This window comes from Vulpes lagopus, chromosome 5, assembly GCF_018345385.1.
Source record: "Vulpes lagopus strain Blue_001 chromosome 5, ASM1834538v1, whole genome shotgun sequence".
Lineage (NCBI taxonomy): Eukaryota > Metazoa > Chordata > Mammalia > Carnivora > Canidae > Vulpes > Vulpes lagopus.
The window spans coordinates 84,824,753-84,847,978 of record NC_054828.1 but is presented as its reverse complement, the minus strand read 5'-3'; the positions used below and the strand labels follow the sequence as shown (position 1 = coordinate 84,847,978).

At 41.1% G+C, this 23,226-nt stretch overlaps 1 protein-coding gene across 2 annotated transcripts in view; it reads right to left on the bottom strand.

The window, feature by feature from the left end:
• Positions 1-19,650, bottom strand: part of DGUOK (deoxyguanosine kinase) — a 32,015-nt gene extending 12,365 nt beyond the window's left edge. The window contains exons 1-2 of one of the 2 annotated variants that reach the window (XM_041757029.1): positions 19,447-19,650; positions 6,722-6,834 (exon numbers count right to left, since the gene is read on the bottom strand). In XM_041757029.1, coding sequence (XP_041612963.1) covers positions 6,722-6,834; positions 19,447-19,630 — 297 coding nt within the window. In that variant the 5' untranslated portion in view covers positions 19,631-19,650. The remainder of the gene's footprint in view (positions 1-6,721; positions 6,835-19,446) is intronic. The other variant, XM_041757030.1, reaches the window with a different exon arrangement.
• Between the last annotated feature and the right edge of the window lie 3,576 nt (positions 19,651-23,226).

Sequence of the window (23,226 nt, the reverse complement as noted above, 5' to 3'; positions counted from 1 at the left end):
GAAATTTCACAATGTAAAAACATTCTGGATCTACAAAATTTCAGATAATTTCAATATACCTGACAAGGTAATAAAAAAGTAGAGTTCTGTTTCGGCTTCTTTTTCACAGAGACTCCAATAACACTGAAAGATAGGTTTAAACGTGTACATTTTTAATTTACGTGTTTCTGTTGTTAGGATAAAAATAGTAAGTTTCTCATATGAATAAAGAGGAGAAAAAGGAAAGAAAATAAATATAACAAAAAGGGGGAAAAGGAGATAAAAGCACAAAATAAGGTGACAGAAATAAATTAAACATAAAAAAAGACAAATTCCAGAAAAAGCAAACCCTAACACTGGATAGAAACTAAAAATCCTGTAAAAAAAAAAAAAAAAACCTATAATAAGATGACATGCATTGGTACAGGACAAAGGGACAGGAAACCCACAAAATAGATGCAAATAAAAAGAAAGCAGATGTGGCAAAATTGTATTTAAAAAAAAAATTAAATGCTCCAAGAGGGTTTTTTATACTAATAAACCAATAAAGACTACACAAAGGAATCATGAATCTTTTTTTTTAATCATGAATCTTTTTACATGCAATTAATAGAAATATAAGAGCAGAGCTAATTTGAAAACACAAGGAGAAATGGATAAAAGTATAAAACTTTAACACATTTTTCTCAGAATTTAAAAAGTAGACCCCAAAAATGAGAGCTTATTTTAAATTGTTACCATTAAATCATTATTATTTTTCACATACCTGGAATTGAGGTACATCTTACAAGGTTTACGTTATACTTAACAGACATTTTTTTTTTTTAAGATTTTATTCATTTATTCATGAGAGACACAGAGAGGGGGGTGAGAAACATAGGCAGAGGAAGAAGCAGGCTCCATGCAGGAAGCCCAATGCGAGACTCAATCCCAGGACTCCAGGATCACACCTGAGCTAAAAGCAGATGCTCAACTGCTGAGCTACCCAGGTGTCCCCTTAACAGACGTTTTAATAATTCCTTAGAAGTATTATTAAATTGATTATGTATCTTACAATCAATGGCATCTTAGAATTTATAATATATGTCACATCAAACTCCATACCTTAGAGATAATACATCCTTCTTTAAAGTCCATGGTACATTTACCAAATTGATCATACCTAAAAATCAATAATACATAAGCCATGAAGAAGACCTCAGCAAGTTCCCCCAATTAGAAAGTGTATAAGCCCTGTTGTCTGACCATAACAAAATAAAATTACAGTAAAAAAAGAATGCACACACAATATCTACTCAGAAAATGTAAAATACCTTAAAAATATTTCTAGGGCAAAGAATAAATCAAAACTACAATTATAAACTCTTTAGAAATTTTTTTCTTTTTTTTTTAAGATTTCATTTATTCATTTGTGAGAGAGAGAGAGAGAGAGAGAGAGAAAGAGAGCACAAGCAGTGGGGGCAATAGGCAGAGAAAGAAGCAGACTCCCCGCTGATGAAGGAGCCCAATGCAGAACTCTACCCAGGACCCCGGGACCATGACCAGAGCCGAAGGCAGACACTCAATTGACTGAGCCACCCAGGTGTACCTCTTCGGAAATTTCAGTTAAAAATCTTGTATAAAAAAATAAAAAAATAAAAAAATAAAAAAAAAAAATCTTGTATAAACCTTGTATGTCAAACTCTAGAAGACAAGGCCAAAGCTTATCTCATGAAGAAAATTTTCAGTCACAAATGCTTTTATTATTAAAGCAGGAAAAAGGGAAAAATACACAAACTAATCATTCAACTTAAAGAGCTTTAAATATACAAAGAAGTTCTTAGAAAAAATGAGTAAATTCAAAGGCCAAAATCAGTGAGTTATAAGGCAAGTCCTAAGAGAATTAATGAAATCCATGAACTGGGTCTTTAAAAAAGAATAATTATCAAATCTCTCTCTCCCAAAATATTTTTTTAAAGAATTTATTTATTTATTCATGAGACAGAGGGGGGGGGGCACAGACACAGGCAGAGGGAGAAGCAGGTGCCATGCAGGGAGCCTGACATGGGACTCGATCCCTCGTCTCTAGGATCACACCCTGGGACCAAGCGGCGCTAAACCATTGAGCCACCTGGGCTGCCCATCTCTCCCCAAATATTAACACAAATGAGCAATATCAGACAAAAAAACACAGTAATTCTAGATTAAAGTATAAAAAAAGTACTAATTTTACACTATTAAATTTGAAATCTCAATAAAAGATTTAAGATTCTGCTTTTTATTTTAAGATTGTATTTATTTATTTGACAGAGAGCACACAAGCAGGAAGAGGGAGAAGGAAAAGCAGGCTCCCGTTGAACAGAGAGCCCCGACATGAGGCTCTATCCCAGGAGCCTGGGATCACGACCCAAGTGGAAGGCAGACACTTAGCCAAGTGAGCCACCCAGGCGCCCCAGGGCAATTTTCTAAGAAAACAAAATTATCAAAATCAATTCAAGAAGGAAAAAAAAAAAAAGCAAAACCAAAAACCCACAAACCCTGAATGGCTGAGGAAAACAGCTGTCCAGTAACTATTCCCCCCAAACAGCACTGAATCCACATTATTTAAAAAATGCTTTCTAGTCTACCTTCAAAGAATAGGTAATTCCTACACTAAAACAGTGTAAAACTTCTCAATTCATTTTTATAATCCTGATGGTAACACTTGTCATAAAACAGTAATACCAATTAAATATACAAATATACATGCAAAGCTTCAAATAATCTATTAGCAAATTAATGGAACAGTGTACCATGATCAAAAGGGTTCATTCTAGAATATACAGATGGCACCATTATCAGAACTACTGACTAATATTAAGAGATTAAAAAAACACACACACTCAATTTATCTAAGAAGGCTTCTGATGAAAATTCTACATCTGATCCTGAGGAAAACAGTTCCTATCCTAGTAATTAGAAGGGTACTTCCTCCACATGATCTATTGAAACAACAATCACAGAACTTAATACTGATACACTAGAGGTAGTTTCATTAAAGACAGAACAAGATAAGCCTGACTACCATCAATGCTATTATAGTTAATACTGCTCTGGAACTTCTACCCAATAAAAGAAAACAAGAAAACAGAGGTGAAGTATGGATATTTGAAAACTTACAAATGGGAAGTATTTAGAGAAAACCATTATTTTCTAAAGCCTCAAGTAAATAAAGCAAAAAAAAAAAATTATAAGACAAACAACAATTAACTGCTTTCCTTTAAAACAATAATAATCAGTTTGAAAAAGATGATGGGAAAACAGATCCCAGTCACAATAATAAGAAAATAAATAATCACTCAGGAATAAACTAAACAAGACTACTTCTATGAAAAGTAAATAATGACTTGGGAAAATAAGCCTCCTATAACTTTCAAAGTCACATAAAGAGCAAAATAAAACCATAATAGTAAGAGGAAGAAATACAGGCATATGTTTTTATAATTTTGGACTGTGAGAGGTCTTTTTAAACTTTTTTATCAAGGGCAGTAATTACAAAGAAAAAGATTTGACTATATAAAAAATTAGAAGTATTATACTGCAGAATGCATCATATATAGAGATATAGATATATAGAGATAAAAGAAAAATGACAAACTGGGGAAAGGATCAGCAATATGTGACAAAGAGTTAAGATACTTAACATATAATGAGTTCTCATGAAGCCATTACAAAAATTTGAAGATCTCAGTGGAAGGGGGGGGAAAAGTAAGAGGTTTGAACAGGCAAGTCACTAAACAATACTAATAAATGGCTGATAAACATAAAAAGACATTGAATTCACTGTAATCAGAGAAATGTGTAACAAAATAACACACTGTTTTCTTGCCCCTCATATTAGAAGGGATGAAAAACAATACTACTGTCTTGCCAGAAGTATGGGAAAAGTGGTACAGCTTTTCTGAAGGAAAATTTTGTAAACTATAACAGGTGTCAACAAGGTGTGTAATTTTTGGACATTACAATTCCAATTGTAGATTATCCTAAGAGAATACAAAGTGCACAATATTTAGCTATTAACAAGAAAAGAGATATTCATCATTGTAACAGGAAGAAATTCATATAGTACATATATTAAGTATATCAATTACATTAATTAAATTAAAAGATCATAGTATGCAGTATACTGCATTTAATGACACTGCAATCATTAAAATTACTATGAAAGGAGGACCTTATATATCAAAGACCATGCAGGTAACAATTACAATTTTTGTTTTGTTTTTTATTTTTATTATTTTTTAAAGATTTTATTTATTTATTCATGAGAGACACAGAGAGAGAGGCAGAGACACAAACTGAGGGAGAAGCAGGCTCCATGCAGCGAGCCTGACGTGGGACTCCATCCGGGGTCTCCAGGATCACACCCTGGGCCAAAGGCAGGCGCTAAACTGCTGAGCCACCCGAGCTGCCCCAATTTTTGTTTTAAAAAAGTAAATGTAGGGATCCCTGGGTGGCGCAGCAGTTTGGCGCCTGCCTTTGGCCCAGAGCACAATCCTGGAGACCTGGGATCGAATCCCACATCGGGCTCCCGATGCATGGAGCCTGCTTCTCCCTCTGCCTATGTCTCTGCCTCTCTCTCTCTCTCTCTCTCTCTCTCTGTGACTATCATAAATAAATAAAAAAGTTTTTTAAAAAGTAAATGTATATATGTTTTATACATTCATATAAGTGTATGTAAATATATACATTTTTATCCTAATTAGAAATCTAAGAGAACTAAAACATTAACAATTTACCTCTGGATAATGGGACTATATATAAGTATTAGGTATCTACTGCTGCATAGCAAATTGTGTCAAAGTTTGGTGCCTTAAACAAAAAATATTCATTATCCTAGTTCCTTTGGGTGAGGAATCAGGACGCAGTTTAGCTGGCTGGTTCTGCCTCACGGTTTCTCATGAAGTTTCAGTCAGGATGTTTGCTGAGGCCAGTCATCTCAAGACTTGACTAGGGCCGAAGGATCTACTTCCAAGACTCACTCACACTGCTGTTAGCAGGTAAACTCAATCTCTTGCATCACGGGCCTCTTCACAGACAGGATGCTTCATGACATGGCAGCTGGCTAACCCCAGAGCCAAAAGTGATCAAGACAGAACAAGGCAAATGAGACAATTTCTAAGGCCTACTCTAGCAAGTTCCACTGTTATTCCTGCTACATTCTATTCATCAGAAGCAAGTCGCTAAGTCCAGCCCACACTCAAAGAGTAGGGTTTACCTCTTAAAGGAAAGCTCATCACTGGGTGTTATACTATATGTTGGCAAATCGAACTCCAATAAAAAAATATACAAAAAATAAATAAAGTCAGAGACTGGGGGAAAAATTTAAAGAAAAGCTCATCAAACAATTTGTGGAAATATTTTTAGATTTCCACAAAAGGTAACCTGTGGCATACTCAGAAAAAGGTATGTAATTTAATTTCTAAATGGAAAATAAGGGATGCCTGGGTAGCTCAGTGGTTTAGCATCTGCCTTAGGCTCAGGCCGTGATCCTGGGGTTCTGGGATCAAGTCCCACATCAGGCTCCCCATAGGGAGCCTGCTTCTCCCTCTGACTATATCTCTGCCTCTGTGTCTCTCATGAATAAATAAAGAAACATCTTTACAAAAATGGGAAATGAATTTCACAAACACATACATACACACAGAGACACAAATCTAAAAAACATATGTCCACAATAAGTATGACGTGCCTGCCAAAATAGGTAACACAATTCTGAGTTGGAATAATAGAAAAATGCCACCTAGAACAAGTTCTATAATATTCTTTACCATTTAGAATACCATTCTTAGTAAATTCTAAGTGGAAAAACTAACAAACTGGATCTTAATGCCTAGACAAAGTTACTTCAGAATGAGGGACAATCTGGAAGAAAATGGTGTTTGGCTTGAAAGAAGGCTCAAAGAGGAGAAAGAGCAAACAAATCATTTCCTTCAACTATACAAATGGTTGTCATGTAGAAAAGTTAAAAACTTAAGAGGCAGAACTTGAACCAATGAGTCAGAGTCACAGGGACGCCAAGTGGTTCATACAAGAACTTTCTAACAATTAAGAGTGTTGTTAAAAACCAGAAAAAGCCACTGAGTGAAATGTTCCTGGTGGCTACAGGAGGAGTGTGTGGATTGCGGCAATGTAGTGCCATTCCCTCAGCTACCCCTAAGATTCACATCCAAACTCCTACTCACATGAATATGGCTGGTGCCTTCACAAAGCAGCAGACCTAACACTAGGTTCTACGTCATGAGGCCTAAGTGAAATGTACAGTGCTCAGCATAGTGTGTGGCAAAGTGTGTGCTTTATAAATGTGGGTTCTTATTTCTGCATTGACTCAGAGTGTGACAAGATGTTTGTGAAGTCCCTTCCAATTTCTAACACTTCATAAATAAGTAAAAATCACTATAATTAGCTATTAATCCTGAAGGTCAGCTTCAGTAATATACTCAAAAGTAGGAATGACAAAGCCAGGATGGCTAGACATGCTTTGGGAAACCACAAAGAACAGAGGCAGTCACTTATGTAGACATGTAAAAACCACAAAAATCAAAACTAAACATACTCAAACAAGACATATCCTCTCTGGCATATGAGGTCTGCTTTCTGGAATGAAAGTATTTTAGAAAAGAGATTCAAACTGGGCTGTTTCACCTACTCAGAGCAAATTAGATTATTACAATTAGTTTATTCACCTGTGCCTGCCAACTACCCACCACAACTGAAAACTTACTTTTTGGGTGCCAGGAGCCTGGACTTTCTGCCATGTTGCTACAGGTTCTGTAGCTATGTGCCACTCTGGGTAAGTTTTCGTGAGTAACTTCACAAAGGTGGACTTTCCCACAGCTGCAATGCAAAGAGCATGTATTGGGACACTTCCCAAATCCGGGCGGAAGGAGAAGGCTGCTACTAAACTCTGGTACTGAGGCCCAACTTAAGGCAACAAGTACCAGTTTTCCCAATTTCAAAGCTCAGCACCATACCACTGTCCAACTGATGATGGGTGAGGCCGTGCTAACACAAGCAAGAGGGTGGAAAATGCCCTTAAGATCTGACTTGCAGGTTAACACCTTAACCTCGCAGAGGCAGAGTAATTTAATAACAGTTGAAAATGTAATAGGACTACCAAAAGTAGAGGAAATCAGCTACTTAAGTTGTCAGGCTTGAATCATATTTATTTTGTGACAGAATAAAAAAAAAAAGATTTTCAAGGAAGAAAATGAAGATTATGACCCTCATTTATTCAACAAACCTAACCAGTATTTCCTGGAGTCCTTACTATGGGCTCATAGTGCTATGTCTCTGCCTCTCTGTGTCTGAATAAATAAACAAAATCTCAAAAAATAAAATAAAAAAATAAAAATGAGATGGAATCTTATCATTTCCCTGCTTAAACCATTGCCATGGACTTCTGATTGCCCTTAGAATAAATTCAAACTTCTTACCAGGCTAGGAGGCCCTGGCTGATCTGGCCTCGCCTGCCTACCTGCCTTTACATACCTCTGGAGCCACTCTTCTCCCTCACTTGACCAGGCCTCTTCTAGGCTCAGGCTTCTCTTCTGTCCTGTCATACACTAAGTTCTTTCTCTTTCCCTGCCTTTGTTTATATGGCTCCCTCTGCCTGGACTGCCCCTCCCCTACCCCGAGCCTGGCTAACTCCTCACCTTTCAGATCGTACCTCAGACAGCATTTTCTTCAGAGGAAACTTCCCTGGTCTTCTGAGCTCTATTATAGAGTCATCCTGCATTTTTCTCTCCTAGCATGTAACAATTTGGTATTAGTTACCTCGGTGTTTGTTTAGTATCTCCCATACAACCTCTTGAGGGCAAAGTACATCCTATGTTTTGTTTATCACTGCACCCCCTGCACTACCCAGATGTCCTCCATCTCATTTTTTAAATTAATTAATTAATTCATAAATTTTTTATTTTTATTTTTTAAAGATTTTATTTATTTACTCATGAGAGACACAGAGAGAGAGAGAGGCAGAGACATAGGCAGAGGGAGAAGCAGGCTCCCCATGGAGAGCCCAATGTGGGGCTTGATCCCGGGGACTCCAGGATCACACCCTGGGCCAAAGGCAGGCACTTAACCACTGGGCCACCCAGGAGTCCCATCCCATGTCATTTTTAAAAGATTACTCTCCCAGCTGTGTAAGAACAGACTGACACAGAAGTAGGCAAACCAATTAGAAGATAATAGCACCCTGAACCATGGGATGGCAGGAGGTGGAAAATAGTGGTTGAGATATAATCACCCTACTACAACAAATTACCTCTTCCCATTTACACCAATGTCTGGCCCATAACCTCCCTGTACTCCAGATTCACTATCCAAGCACCCTCCAGACACCTCCAGTAGGATGTCCCACAAACACCTCAAAGTTAATCTGCTCCCTACATGAATGAAGTCATCATCATCCCCACCAAACTGAACGTCCTCCCATAACCCCCAGACCCTGGGGGATGGCAGCAGCATCCACTAACTGTTAGAACTTCTCCCTCCAAACCACTTCTGCCAAACCTCAAGGAGCCATCAAGTCCTTCCGCACCTGCCTTCTACATTTTCCCCATATGTCCTTTTCATTCCATCCCCACCTCCAAGTTCAAATTCAGGTTCTCATCTCCTGCCTCTCTGAGTCTAGTTTTGCCCTCTTTAATCCATCATTCATACTACAGCCACACTGAACACAAAATAACACTGCTTAAAACCCTCTTGACAGGGCAGCCCCGGTGGCCCAGCGGTTTGGCGCCGCCTGCAGCCTGGGGTGTGATCCTGGGGACCCGGGATCGAGTCCCATGTCGGGCTCCCTGCATGGTGCCTGCTTCTCCCTCTGCCTGTGTCTCTGCCTCTCAGTCTCTCTCTCTGAATAAAATAAATAAATCTTAAAAAAAAAAAAACCCTCTTGATAGTTCCCTATTACCTTCATGACAAAATCCAAGGTCTACAAGACACATCAAGATCTGGTCCCTGCATGTACCTCCCTGGCCTCAGCTTCTTTTAGGCACCTTGAACTGCTGACTAAACCCCTTGCAACTCCAATCCTGCCATGTTCTTTCCTGCAAATGTGATTTTGCATATGCACTCCCATTTCCTGGAGCACCTTCTCTCCTCACTTGTTACATCCTACTCAATCTTTGAATCTGCCCACATGTGCTTCCTGTATAAAGCTTTTCCAGACCCTGACACATCTGACCTGGACTAGCTAATCATCCTTTATACTTGGCCTAGAGTTCTGGGTAAGAATTCATCACTGCAATTTTGATTTTTATTTAACAAATGTTAAAAAAATGTTAAAAAAAACCACCTCTGTGTCTGAATAAACAAAAGCTAAATAAAAATTTACTTAACATTTGTTAAATAAAAATTAAAAAATGACTTAAGAGTATGTCAGAGTTCAATTCCCTCTATCATAGATGATCTTTCTCAAACAAATTGTATCCTTAGGGAGAATCTGAATGGAACCAAGAGAAGGAAGGGAGGCACCCTTCAAGTCAATTCTATCAGCCACTCGAGGTTACTGATCAGGAGTGAAGGGATGGGGATGCCTGGGTGGCTCAGCGATTGAGCATCTGCCTTTGGCTCAGGGCACAATCCCGGAGTCCTGGGATAAATTCCTGCATCGGGCTCCCTGCATGGAGCCTGCTTCTTCCTCTGCCTGTGTCTCTGCCTCTCTCTCTCTCTCTCTCTCTCTGTGTCTCATGAATAAAAATCTTAAAAAAAAAAAAAAAAAAAAGAGTGAAGGGATGTCTCAGAAGAGCCCACACATCCAATATGTGCCATTGATTACACACCACCCCAACTCCTGTCTGAACAACACAGGGTAAGAACAAACAACACGAATCTGTGTGTTCTGTACAGTCATGTTCATCTCTCAGTTCCATCTCCACCCAGCCCATGTGTGCCTTTGTACATCCGCCCAGTATCTTCTCTTCCCACACTTCAGTGAATAAATGCCTTCCCCTGCTCTTCCTGGCCTGTGTCTAAATCCTTTCTGCCTAAGGCCCCACCTCTTCCATGAAGTTTAGAATGTCTCTAGGTCACATGGAATTCCTACCGCATTGGGCAACTGAATCAACTAATACTTAACTATTTATGAGATGTTTTGCATTTAATTGTTTTGATTGCTTCATTGGGTCTTAATTTTGGTTGCCTAACACGACCTGACTCACTGGGGTTGGTTCCTAGGAATCCACAATTATAAGTATGTTCCACATGATCCTGATGCATACTTATATTTGAGGTTGCTATCCAGAACAATTTGATCAAAATCAACAGAGGCGGGTTTTTTTTGTTGTTGTTGTTGTTGTTTTAAATATAGGTTCTAGGGACGCCTGGGTGGCTCAGTGGTTGAGCATCTGCCTTCGGCTCAGGCTGTGATCCCAGGGTCCTGGGATTGAGTCCCACAACAGGCTCCCCACAGAGAGCCTGCTTCTCCCTCTGCCTGTGTCTCTGCCTCTCTCTGTGTGTCTCTCATGAATAAATACAATCTTAAAAAAAATAAAAATTAAAAATATAGGTTCTAAAACCACATACCAGACTAGTGAATAAAAGCCTATAGGCTGCACCAGTTCACATTCCCACCAACAGTGTAAGAGGGTTCCCTTTTCTCCGCATCCTCTCCAACATTTGTGGTTTCCTGCCTTGTTAATTTTCCCCATTCTCACTGGTGTGAGGTGGTATCTCATTGTGGTTTGGATTTGTATTTCCCTGATGGCAAGTGATGCAGAGCATTTTCTCATGTGCATGTTGGCCATGTCTATGTCTTCCTCTGTGAGATTTCTCTTCATGTCTTTTGCCCATTTCATGATTGGATTGTTTGTTTCTTTGCTGTTGAGTTTAAGAAGTTCTTTACTGATCTTGGAAACTAGCCCTTTATCTGATACGTCATTTGCAAATATCTTCTCCCATTCTGTAGGTTGTCTTTTAGTTTTGTTGACTGTATCCTTTGCTGTGCAAAAGCTTCTTATCTTGATGAAGTCCCAATAGTTCATTTTTGCTTTTGCTTCTTTTGCCTTCGTGGATGTATCTTGCAAGAAGTTACTGTGGCTGAGTTAAAAAAGGGTGTTGCCTGTGTTCTCCTCTAGGATTTTGATGGAATCTTGTCTCACATTTAGATCTTTCATCCATTTTGAGTTTATCTTTGTGTATGGTGAAAGAGAGTGGTCTAGTTTCATTCTTCTGCATGTGGATGTCCAATTTTCCCAGCACCATTTATTGAAGAGACTGTCTTTCTTCCAATGGATAGTCTTTCCTCCTTTATCGAATATTAGTTGACCATAAAGTTCAGGGTCCACTTCTGGGTTCTCTATTCTGTTCCACTGATCTATGTGTTTGTTTTTGTGCCAATACCACACTGTCTTGATGACCACGGCTCGGTGTCCATCGAAAGATGAATAGATAAAGAAGATGTGGTTTATGTATACAATGGAATATTACTCAGCCATTAGAAACGACAAATACCCACCATTTGCTTCAATGTGGATGGAACTGGAGGGTATTATGCTGAGTGAACTAAGTCAATCGGAGAAGGACAAACATTGTATGTTCTCATTCATTTGGGGAATATAAATAATAGTGAAAGGGAATATAAGGGAAGGGAGAAGAAATGTGTGGGAAATATCAGAAAGGGAGACAGAACATAAAGACTCCTAACTCTGGGAAACGAACTAGGGGTGGTGGAAGGGGAGGAGGGCAGGCGGTGGGGGTGAATGGGTGATGGGCACTGAGGGGGGCACTTGCCAGGATGAGCACTGGGTGTTATTCTGTATGTTGGTAAATTGAACACCAATAAAAAATGAATTTATTATATAAAAAAAAAACCCTATAGGCTTGTCATGAAGCACCTAACAGACAGGAATTACAAATTGGTTGAGTTTATATATTTATCAGATGCCTGCCTGTCCTGAGTAGCCTCTACTTTAAAATATTTGGCAGGGATGGGCAAAATTTAGATTGCAGGTTGCTGATTAAATCTAAAACATGGTCCCTGCCTGTCAGCCAAAAAGCTATTTTAATTAATAGGAAAAGATTAAAGCAATTGAGATGGCTGAGATTGAATGATTGTTGGAATTACATTTTTTGGAAGTTAAAAATAATCCAAGAAACTACTGCAGAGGAAAAGGGCCCTGAGGGTTAGAGAGTGCCAGCTTCACCTCTGAAATCAGACATTATTAGTTCATCTAAGGGCAGTCAGAACTCTGAGAAACTGACTCATGCCATTTAAACACACAAAACCCGGAATGCCAACAAATTTGATGTAATGGAAAATATACAATTCCAATTACTGGAACATTTACACCAGGGCAATACTTCTTACTCTGCATCCCACTGCCCATTCGAAACTTCTGGAAAGCCAGTTCAGTAATCAAAAGCCAGTTGCACCAAAGAATGACAATAAATTGTGGTGGCAGGTCCTCAGAGCTGTGCTATTCAGGTTGCTATAAGGCTCAGAGCCTGGGTCATCTGCCATAGGGCAGTATTTCTTAAGCTGTATTCCAATGGAACTCAGCTGTGCCAGGCACCAACCACAAAGATGGAATAATTTTAAAAGATAAAGTTATATATTTATATTAAAACCACACACAGTGTAACCTTTTTAGTGCTAGAATATCTAAGCATAAGTTTTTTCTTCCTGCTTGGGTTTGACTGTTGGTTTTTTTTTTTTTTTTTTTTTTTAAGATTAATTTATTTATTTGGGTGGGGAGGGGCAAAGGGAGAGGGACAGAGAATCTCAAGCCGACTCCTACATAGGGTTTGATCCCATGACCCTGAAATCATGCCCTGAGCCAAAATCAAGAGTCAGACACCCAATTGCTGAGCCACCCAGGCACCTGTTTTTTTTTGTTTGTTTGTTTGTTTATGACTATGTTTTAAGTGTTCCCAGGGGCTTCCTAAGAGTGGTGTTGTCTGCTTCTTCCCTGCTACACTGGCCTCCTCCTGGCAAGAAGAACACTCCTGTCCACCAAGCCACTCCTCTTCATGTAGCACTGGGCAAACAAGATAAATTCCTTCCTTTGTCTGGTCTCTATGCAGAGCACCAGCCTCTTATGATATCATTTTCACAATTTATTTAGATACTAGCTTCACTGTTATCTCTCAATAAACTTTTTAATATCATGGAATTTGGGAGGTATCAGATCTCAGAATCAAACTTTCCTTTCAGGCCTTAGCTATTACTGAACTTTATTATATGTGCCTTGACTTGAAAAAGGGTAGGAGGTACTTTCTTAGTATATTAGTTCAACATGTTGATTTTTATTAGCACCAGGACTGTCATTCCACAAACCGAATCAAAGAGTTCTGTCAGTAATTTCCATCCTTTCCTAAGTCATGTTTTTTTTCCTTCCACAAATTTTTCTATAAACTACGATGCCCGCTATTGCTATGTTCTGCTAAAATCTAGCAGTAAGATGCTATCTGATATAATACCCCAAATATGTTATTTTCAATGTAATACAGTTGTATTTCATACGAGCCTCTTAAACATACCATCACCTCTAGGCATTTTCCTCTCCTGAGCAAAATGAAATATGTGGCAAACATCCAAAACTGAAACCTTTTACCAAAAAGCAAACTAACGCAGTAAATATAAAACTTCTTAAACAAAAAAGTCTTCCAAAGAACATTTAAAGCCTGTATTTCAGGCACTGCAGTTAATGCTGTCTCCATCTATTCACTCTTACTGACTCACCGGATGTTTTATGGAAGAGCTACCAAGTGCTAGGTACTGTAACTTAAGTGATGAATGAGGCTAAGACCCTGCCCTCCAGGAGCTTATACTCCACTGGTGAAACAAAGCACCCAAGGTCAGAAAGGCTCTGGGCCCAAAAACATTCTGGGCAAACTTAAGAAAAATCACTCAGCAGGCTTAAAAGAAACTTAATACCTTTTGCCCTGATTCCTCTTACTGTTTTTCCCTTGGAAAACTATGCTTACTAAATAGATAGATGGATGGATAGATAGATAGATAGATAGATAGATAGATAGATAGATAGAGATAGATAGAGACGTTGTTCCCAGTTCCCAGCACACAATCCAAACCCCTCTTGTTCTGCATGAGCCCCTCACTGATCTGAACACCTTCCCCCCTACTTTGCCCACCACTTGATTCATTCTTTCACTGTCACCTTCTCGTGAAGCCTTCATGAACTCTCTCCGGCTCCACTTCACCCAGAGGCAGAGCTAACCACTGCCTGCTCTGATATCCCAAGGTATTACATTATAAATATTTGTTGACCCATGACTCTCTCCCCTTGCTCTTTGAAGACCTTTGTCAGTCCATGTCAGTTCATACAAAGGATACTCTTTTGTATCCTGAGTATCTAGCCAGGTACCAGGAAAGGAGATGGATGGAATGAGGTGAATCACAGAAACAAAGACTTCAATATACAACGTTTAGAGTAAATGGGCATTTCCCCCCTACGATTCTTTCCAATTATTTACATGCAATAAAAGCAACAGATGCACATTAGTGACGTCAGAATATACAGAACATGCTATTAGGGAAGCTCTCTCCTCTGCTTTATGTACAACTCTCTAGACTGTGAAAGTGACAGCGTTTCTTCTTTTTTGGTTTGGTTGAAAATCAAAGTGAGAATGCTCTTAAGACGACTCACTGCCAGAATTTCATACAGCAATCCTTTCTTCAAATGAGTTCTGTAATTATAAAATAACCGGCTTTTATATATATATAACTAACTAGGAAGCAATAATACACTGCAGCCATGAATGCACTTACATGATAGATTATTTTATTTCTTACATTTTAAGGGATTGTAGGCACCAAGCTTTTGATTTTCAATCACACATGACATATGCCTTCATAATTCAAACTAGGTGCCATTAGGTGCTACTTCACTGACCCATTTTCCTTACATGTTGTGGTCTGTACTTAAAGGAGCAGATCAACAGACTCAGAGTAGCACAACTATTACAAAAGTCCCTCTAAATATATCTAACTTGAGTTAGGACAGGGGTTTACCTTCCCCTATTCAGGTGTCCTGGAGAGGTGCTGATTTGTTTGGGGATGTCACCTGTGATTAGAGAATGAGATCACCCCTGACTTCATTGTAAAGCAGTTTAAAATATTCCCTCCGTGGGCACCAATGACTAACTTCCACATGGTACCACACCATAGGAGTCAAGCATCTGATGAACACTGAAAGAATACAATGGGTCAGGCAGGGGGCTAGAGGCTGATGATGCAAAAATGAGCCAGACACCAAGTGGCCAATCCAGAGAAGGTGTTGAATGTGCAAACAATCCCCACAGAACTCAAGTGCTGCAACAGCTGTGGGTACAAAATGTTACAAGAGCACACAGAGGAGGCAGTGACTAATTCTGCCTGAGGACAGTCATCATGGTGTGTGGGGTGATGGAGAGCAGTAGGAGGTAAAATTTGGAACAGCCAGATTAGGGTCCCCCAGTCCACTTGCCATTAGTCACATTTTCCTTGGGCAAGTGCATTCACTCCCAAGGCTTCAACAGTCACCCCCACAATCAACAGCCTCCTTATCTGAAATCTCCATCCCATCTCTCCTGGTTTCAGGCATATTTCCTAATCTACCTCAGAACATCTGTCTCTGTAGGTCTCAGAGGCACCTGATAACCAAATATTTTACTCTTACCTCCCCAGACTTCCTCTTCCTTTATTCCCATCCTGTTTTCAGTAGCATCCAAACTGTAAACCTGTCAACTTCTATGCTTCTAACCCTTACCTCCAAGTGGCCACCTAGTCCTGTCAATCTCACTTCCAAAATCCCTCTCAAACCTCCATTCTTCTCTGTCCTTCCATTCCCTCTGTCCAAGTCTGCATCTTCCCAGACTCCAACTACTATGACAGCCACAAAACCAGTCTATCTACTCCAAATTCTGTTCCTGTTCATTCACTCAACACAATGGATACCTGGCGCTCTGGGTATTGCAAGCAAACAAGATAAGTGCCTGCTTTATGGAGCTTTCTGTTCATTCCATCTGGCCAACTTCTTTTTCAAAATTAATCTGGTCACGGCACATGCTGGCCTCACGTCTTCAATAGCCTCTCACCACACAGCATGGTGCACAGGCTCTTCAACACCTGGCAAGTCTACCCTTCCAGCCTCTTGTTCTGCCATTCAGGCACATCTATTATGAAAACTGCATGTATCTTCAGGCTTTACCTTGGCAAATGTTACCTCCTCTACCTGCAACATTCCTTCCTTGTCTTCCCCTTGGGGATTCCTACCCCAGAGATTTGGAGTTTCCATACCCAAACAAACACTCATCACATGGTACAGAGATTATGTTTAGAAGTCTGCTCCTCCCACCTGGTTATGAGCTCCTCATAGGACAGGAACTGTACCACATGTGAGTCTACCCTCATATAAGGTATTCAGTAAGTCTTGGTCTGAGTGAAAGCAAGGAACAAGTATATACATCTAGAAAGGTTCAGAAGCAAAGGTCAGAAAAATTGGGAGAGGGAGCTCAAACTTCATTCGATGGCCTGTGTCCAAGTACTTACTGTGTGAAGTACGTCAGTAGTTCTCTGGGCTCTTGAGAAAAGAGCTGCCTTTAGAGGCATGTTTCCCAAAGACAGAACATGGTTAACACCATCAGGCAGGTAGGAGGACCCTCCCTTCTCAATCTTTTTGATGTTTCTGATTCCGCTGGAGAAACACCCAGCCATGGTGACCGGTCTCATTTTCGATTCATGGCCACTAGGTCCAAGTGGGTCCTTACTACTAACTGGCAGCTCTACATTTTTCTTGCTCACTCACTAGACTAATTCATGTCTTTCCTCTCTCTTCACGCTTATTCTGCTTAGCTGAGCCTTCTTCCTATTTCACTCAGAAAACCACCAAAAGGCCAGTCCCAAGTTCCCACCACACCTACTCCAGTCAGTACTCATTTCTGTTGCCATTCACACTGTTAAGGGGGATAAACCATGCTCCTAGCTTAGGCTAATCTCTCCACTTCAGCAATAGATTCCATTCCTTCTTGCTTACTAAAGTCACTCCAGTAATTACATCCTGTCTCCTGCTTCACCAATTTTTTCCCTCTCTACTTACTAGACCATTCCCACCAGCTTACAAACATGATCGAATTCCTCTCACAAAAAGAAAAAACTAGAAACAACCCCCTCCAACCCTCTTCCCATTTCAGCTACCACCTTATGTCTCCTCTTTCCAGGAAAACTTCCCAACAGTCTTAATCCCGGGTCTCCTAATTCCTCACCTCCCATTTTCCTTGAAACTATGCCAGTCAAACATTCACCCATACCACCCCTAAAAATTGTTCTTCTCAAGTTCACCAAAAAAGTTCTGTTACTTAAACAGCATTACACAGTTGAACATTCCCATCCCCTGAACATCTTCTTCACTTGGCTTCCAGATATTCTTCTTTCTCTTTTGGTTTTGCTCTGACCTAGGTGGTCATTCCTTCTCAGTCTCCTTTGCCTGGTTCCTTCCCTAATCTCTTTAACATGTGGGTGCCCCATGGCTTAGTCCTTTCCATCAACACACACAGTCTCCTGGCTTCAAATTCCATCTACATTTGTACCTCCAGTCCAGGGAGACTGAACTTCAGACTTACATATCCAACTGACTCTTCAACATCTCCACTTAGGTATCTAATAAAAAGCACAGAAAAACCTAACACACCTAAAGATAAAATCTTGAAGCCATCCCTGCCCCCAGTCTGCTCTTCCCATCCTTCTCCATTTAAGAAAATTTGCAACTCCCATTTTTTAAGTTGCTCAGGCCAAAATGATTTTTTTTGTCTCCCATTCCACATCTGCTACCAAATCCAATTTGCCCTGCCTTAAAAGGTAACTGGAATCCAACTGTCTCTTACCAGTACCGTTATTACCCTGCTCCAACTCATGGCAACTCATCATTGCAATAACCTACTGACACCTTCTACTTTCAACATATCAGCCACTCACCTTTTTATAATTTAAGTCAAATCATGTCACTTGACAGCCTAAACCTTTTCCAATGGTAAGTAAAAATCCACCATGGACTGCAAGACCCATACAATCCATCCCTTACCTTCACACCTCATCCCATTTCATTCTCCTCCTTGCTCACTCTGTTCCAGCCACAACAGCTTTCCTCCTGTTCCCTGAACACACTATCTACCTCAAGGTCTTTGCACTTGGTCTCCCCTCTGCCTGGAAGATTCTTCTCCCAGATTTCCACATGGTTTCATTCCCTGTTTTCTTCTGATTTTTGTTCCAATGTCACCTTCTTGGTGAGGCCTGTCTTGAGTGCCCTATCTAAAACTGCCATTTCCCTTAATCCCTCATCCCTTAATTTTCTCCATCCCATTCATTACTATCTAATATACTGTTTACCTAATTTGTATTGTTTATTACTTATGGCTACTAGAGTTCCACAAGAGCAGAGATTTGTATTTGTTCTGTTTGGTGCTTTATCCTCAAGGCCAAGAACAGTGCTGGCATACAGAAGTTGCTCAAAGGGTTATTTACTGAATGAATAAAATGAGAAATTCTCAATTTGCAGCTAGAATGTATTCAATCCTCTCAACACCTGCTAATCCCTTTAGGGCTCAGCACCTTAGCTAGTAAAGGCCTCAAGTCAGAATTTAATAGTGAATTGTTTTGCTTTTTTTTTTTTTTTATTACTTTTTATTTAAGATACTGGGTCTCTACTCTTATGAAGTTACTTTTATTTTTTTGAAATTACTTTTAATACATGTTTTAAGTCTAAAAGTTTGAGTTTCTTCTAAGATATTATATGGGACTAGAAGAAAAACATGGTAAAATTAATGTAAGTGGTATCTGAATAACTGAATTTTGGGAACTCTTAGGGTAGGGCTGCCAGATAAAATACAGGACACCAGTGAATTTTTAATTGTAGATTAATAATTTTTTCTAGCATATGTCCCAAATATTGCATAGGACACACACTAAAATGGTATGTTATCTGAAATCCTATCATATATATATATATTTTTTATGGTTTTATTTATTTATTCATGGGGGGGGGGGCAGGGACACAGGGAGAGGGAGAAGCAGGCTCCATGCAGGGAGCCCCACGTGGGACTCGATCCCGGGTCCCCAGGATCACACCCTGGGCCGAAGGCAGGCGCTGAACCGCTGAGCAACCCAGGGATCCCCTGAAATCCTATCTTAAATGAGCACCTTTCCCCGCCTAAATCTGGCAACCCTATCTTAGGAGAACAAGGAAATTACACCTTGCTCTTTGTCACATCCATTTCGATCACAACAAGCTGGTAGAACTCTTGTCCTATCTACAGACTTCGTGGCTGTGGAAGAGTACTGAAGCCTGACATCCTAAAAATCAAAAAGACAAAGGCCTCTTTGGGAGGTGAAAGGCCCCGCCGCACAGACTGTGGGGGAAGCGGCGGCGGGGGCGGGTTTGGGACTGGGAGAGGTGGTCTGGGTCCAGCTCCCTTTCTCAGCCTCTCTGGCTGCAGCCACTTTTCGGCCCTTACCAATGTTTCCTTCGATGGAGAGACTTCGAGGCCCGAGCTCCGCGTGCAAGCCCCTGGAGGGGCACACGCCACCGACTGCGCCCTGTGCCATGGACCTGGAAGGTGTTCCCAACAGCCTTCGGAGGAGCCGGCCCGCAGTCATCCCACCCACGACTTGCGCAGCCACCACTTCCGCCGAGAACATTTCCGCCCGCGGGACGGCCTTTCCCCGCTCGGGCGCACCTATGACGTCAGGAGATCGCCGGGCAAGAAGTGGGTGTGGCGAGCTGCCTGGGGGAGGGGCCAAAGGGACGGCTGTCTTCTCGCGAAGTTTGGGGAGAACGTAGCTAGATGGGGAGGCTTCCCCTGCTGGGGTGCGGTGGCCCCGGCGGCTGAGCCCCTTGGCTTTTGTGGGACAAGCAACATAGTAAAAGAAACATAAACCCACCAATCGCATCACCTTTGTCTTTTCGTGCAACTTTAAAATAAGTCATAACTAAAGACAAAGCAATTGTGATTTTAAACGAGATTTTCCCCAGGTGTTTGTTTTCTGCTATTTTTTTTTTCTAATATAAGTAGAAATTGGGCTATGTTAAGTAGGAAAATGACGCAGTCTGATGATAGACACAAACTAACTTTTTCCCATCCACTGTGACGCGCAGCACAACGCTGGCACGTTATTGACTGAGTCAACGAATTAGTTCATTACACCCTACCTCTTATTTTATCTTTTGAGTGAATAAATAGACGTTCCCTCGGTCGATTTGCAAAGTGGCCAAAAATCCCATTAGAATAAAGTGGGTGGAGGCTTCAGGATGTGAGTGGAACTCACTGAAACCAGACAGAGTGGGTTCTGCGGTGGTGAAGGGGTGGGACGCTGGCCAGCGGGGGGCGGGGGGCGGGGGATCTGCACGGGATCCGCCCCAGGATGAGCAGAGCCCAGGTAGAGACTTGCTGGTGTACAAGGCTGGAGTCCCGCTGTCGGTGGAGAGGGGTGCTCTGCAGCCCGGCAAGGGCAGTTCTGGGCTGCTCCCCCTGGGTGAGGCCCTGACTGGCCTGGCCCTGCCACGCCCCATTATCATAACGACCTCCCGATGAACGGTTCATGAAATGTTGTCAGAGGGTATTTCCACTTCCCATCGTTGAAACCACAAGAGTCAAGCCAGGAGTCCAACAGTTAAACCTCCTAGAGGTGGGAGGTTTTAGGAAACGGACCTGACGGCCAGGAGTTGTGGAGGGGTGGGTGGCTGGGACACCTGTCTTGCACAAAAAGCACAGACCTTGTTGTGGTACTTGTTGTACTGATGTTTATATGGGATGGCCGACGTGAAGTTCGTATATTAAGCACATTTAAAAAAAAATAAAGATTGTAGGAATCCCTGGGTGGCTCAGTGGTTTGGAGCCTGCCTTCAGCCCGGGGCATGATCCTGGAGTTCAGGGATCGAGTCCCACATCGGGCTCCCTGCGTGGAGCCTGCTTCTCCCTCTGCCTGTGTTTCTGCCTCTCTCTCTGTGTGTCTCTCATGAATAAATAAATAAAATATTTTAAAAATAAAAAAAAAAAAGATTGTAAATTTATGTAGGATAACCTGGATGGAGCACTAATAGATCCTGGAACAGCTAAAGTCTGTCACCATCCTCTGCTCTCACTCTTACAACCACCTCTGTATCAAAATACTGCCTACACTTCTTTATCTACGAAAACTCAAACTTGGAAAATATTCATACAAAAAGTTTAAGAGAGGATCTCAGCACCCAGAAGATCTGTCTTCACTGCCATTGGGGTCATTGTGAAGGTTAAATGAGGAAATTGTCAGCAACTTTAGGTGCAGACAGGCAACAACCCTCTAATAGAACTACTAAAAGTTTTTACTTTTTTAGACTTTATAGTAGAGTGTAATACGTAGGAAAGAAAATATGGATCATAAGTGTACAGTTTAATGAAATTTTCACAAACTGACATGTTACTTGGATTCAGATAAAGAAATAGAGCGTTGCTAGCATCTCCAGCACCCATTTGTCCTCCCATTTACTACCCACCAGATGTAATCAATGGTCTGTTGACTTCTAACAGCAAACAATAGTTTTGCCTGTTCTTTATATTAATGGAATCATATAGTAAGTACTTCTTTCATTCAACATAATATCTATGAAACTTAACCATGCTGTATATGTAGCAATAGTTCATTCTTGTGGTTGTATAATATTTCAATATGTTGCAATACCATAATGTATTTTATCCGTTCTACTATTGCTGGACATTTATGAGTTTCTAGATTAGGGCTATCATGAATAGGGTTGCCACAAATATTCTTCCATATATCTTTTAGTAGAGACATGTAGTTCTCTTGGGTAATATCTGTGAGTGGAATTGCTATGTGATAGGTTATTTGTATGTTTAGCTTTAGCAAACACTTCCAAACAGTAGATAGTTCTACAGTGTTTGTATCAATCGACACTGCCACCATCATGAGTGAACGCTGTGGTTGTCCCACATTCGTAACAATAGTTGGTATTGTACGTTTTTTCATTTTGCACAGTCTGCAGTATATAGTTTTAATCTGCATTTTCCTGATGATTAAAGCAGCGAAACACTTTTTCATATAGTTTACTGGCTATTTCAGCAAACTCTGTATTAAAGAAGTTCCCAGAATACACTCTGACGGATACATCTAATCACAAAGGGAGGCATTTAAGGAGTAATTAAGAGTGTGGGCTCGATAGCCCCGGGGGTAAGGGTTAACAAAGATAACCCACCAGCAGCACTTACCACCTGCACACAGCTACCACCCACTACACATTCCATACTCACTAATGGCTTCCTTCAGTATGACCTTCAGTGCCTGGGACATTATTGCTATTTATCTTTAGTTGACTTCCTGTTGTGTTTCCTTTCTCCTCAAGCCACTGCAACCCATCCATGTCCCCCTCACTATCAGCACATGATGTGACTTCCAATGAAGACTTCAAGGACAACGCTTCTTGATTTGGGGCAAGACTGGGTTGGGGCAGGGTGAGGAACAACCAGTCAGACTCCCCATCTTCTCCCAGTCTGATGCATTCCTCTATAGCAGGGATTGTCAGTGCTCCACATTTCCTTGGATCCTGTGTGTGTGTGCCCTCTGGCCTCCTCACCATGCTTTCTCTCCCAACAGCCTGTGCCTGCAGCTCTTCTTTGCAAGACTGCTGTTGACCTACTGAAGCCTTTCCCAGCACCTGTGGAAAGCCTGGGACTTTACCTCCCCCCAGAATGTGCCTTCCCAATCCCTGATAGGCCAGTATGAAAGCCCAATTGCATCCAGTCAGGCTTTTACACGGGCTGCCTCGGGACTGGGGTGAAGCCACCTGCTCTGGGACTCAGGGATTCATATCAGAGAGGTCCCCTACTGGGCTTCCTCCCTTTTCTTCTTCTGCTTCTCTTACTCTGCTCACTGTTTCTCCTGTGAGCACTTCCTTAAATCACTTGCCCGTGTATCCTCACTTCAGGGTCTGCCTCTGAGAAACCTGTCCTAAGACATAAGTCCACTAAGGATTTTTGTAAAACATGCTTCTCCACCCCACCCCCGAGGACAAATGGTAGGGATGGTAGAAGGAGAGTGTCTGACATTGAGGTCTGTGCTCTTCCACTGGGGCCCACTGTCTCCAAATAGGTGTGTCTGGGAAGGCTCACAGCCAAGTGGGATCTGCTCAAGAGCATCAAGGTTGGGACTTGATTACCCTTGAGAGAGTGAAGGGTACACCAGGCAAAGGTGGGGATCTAGTTATGCTATTAGCTAGCTGGGTGAACAAGTTAACTTGTAAA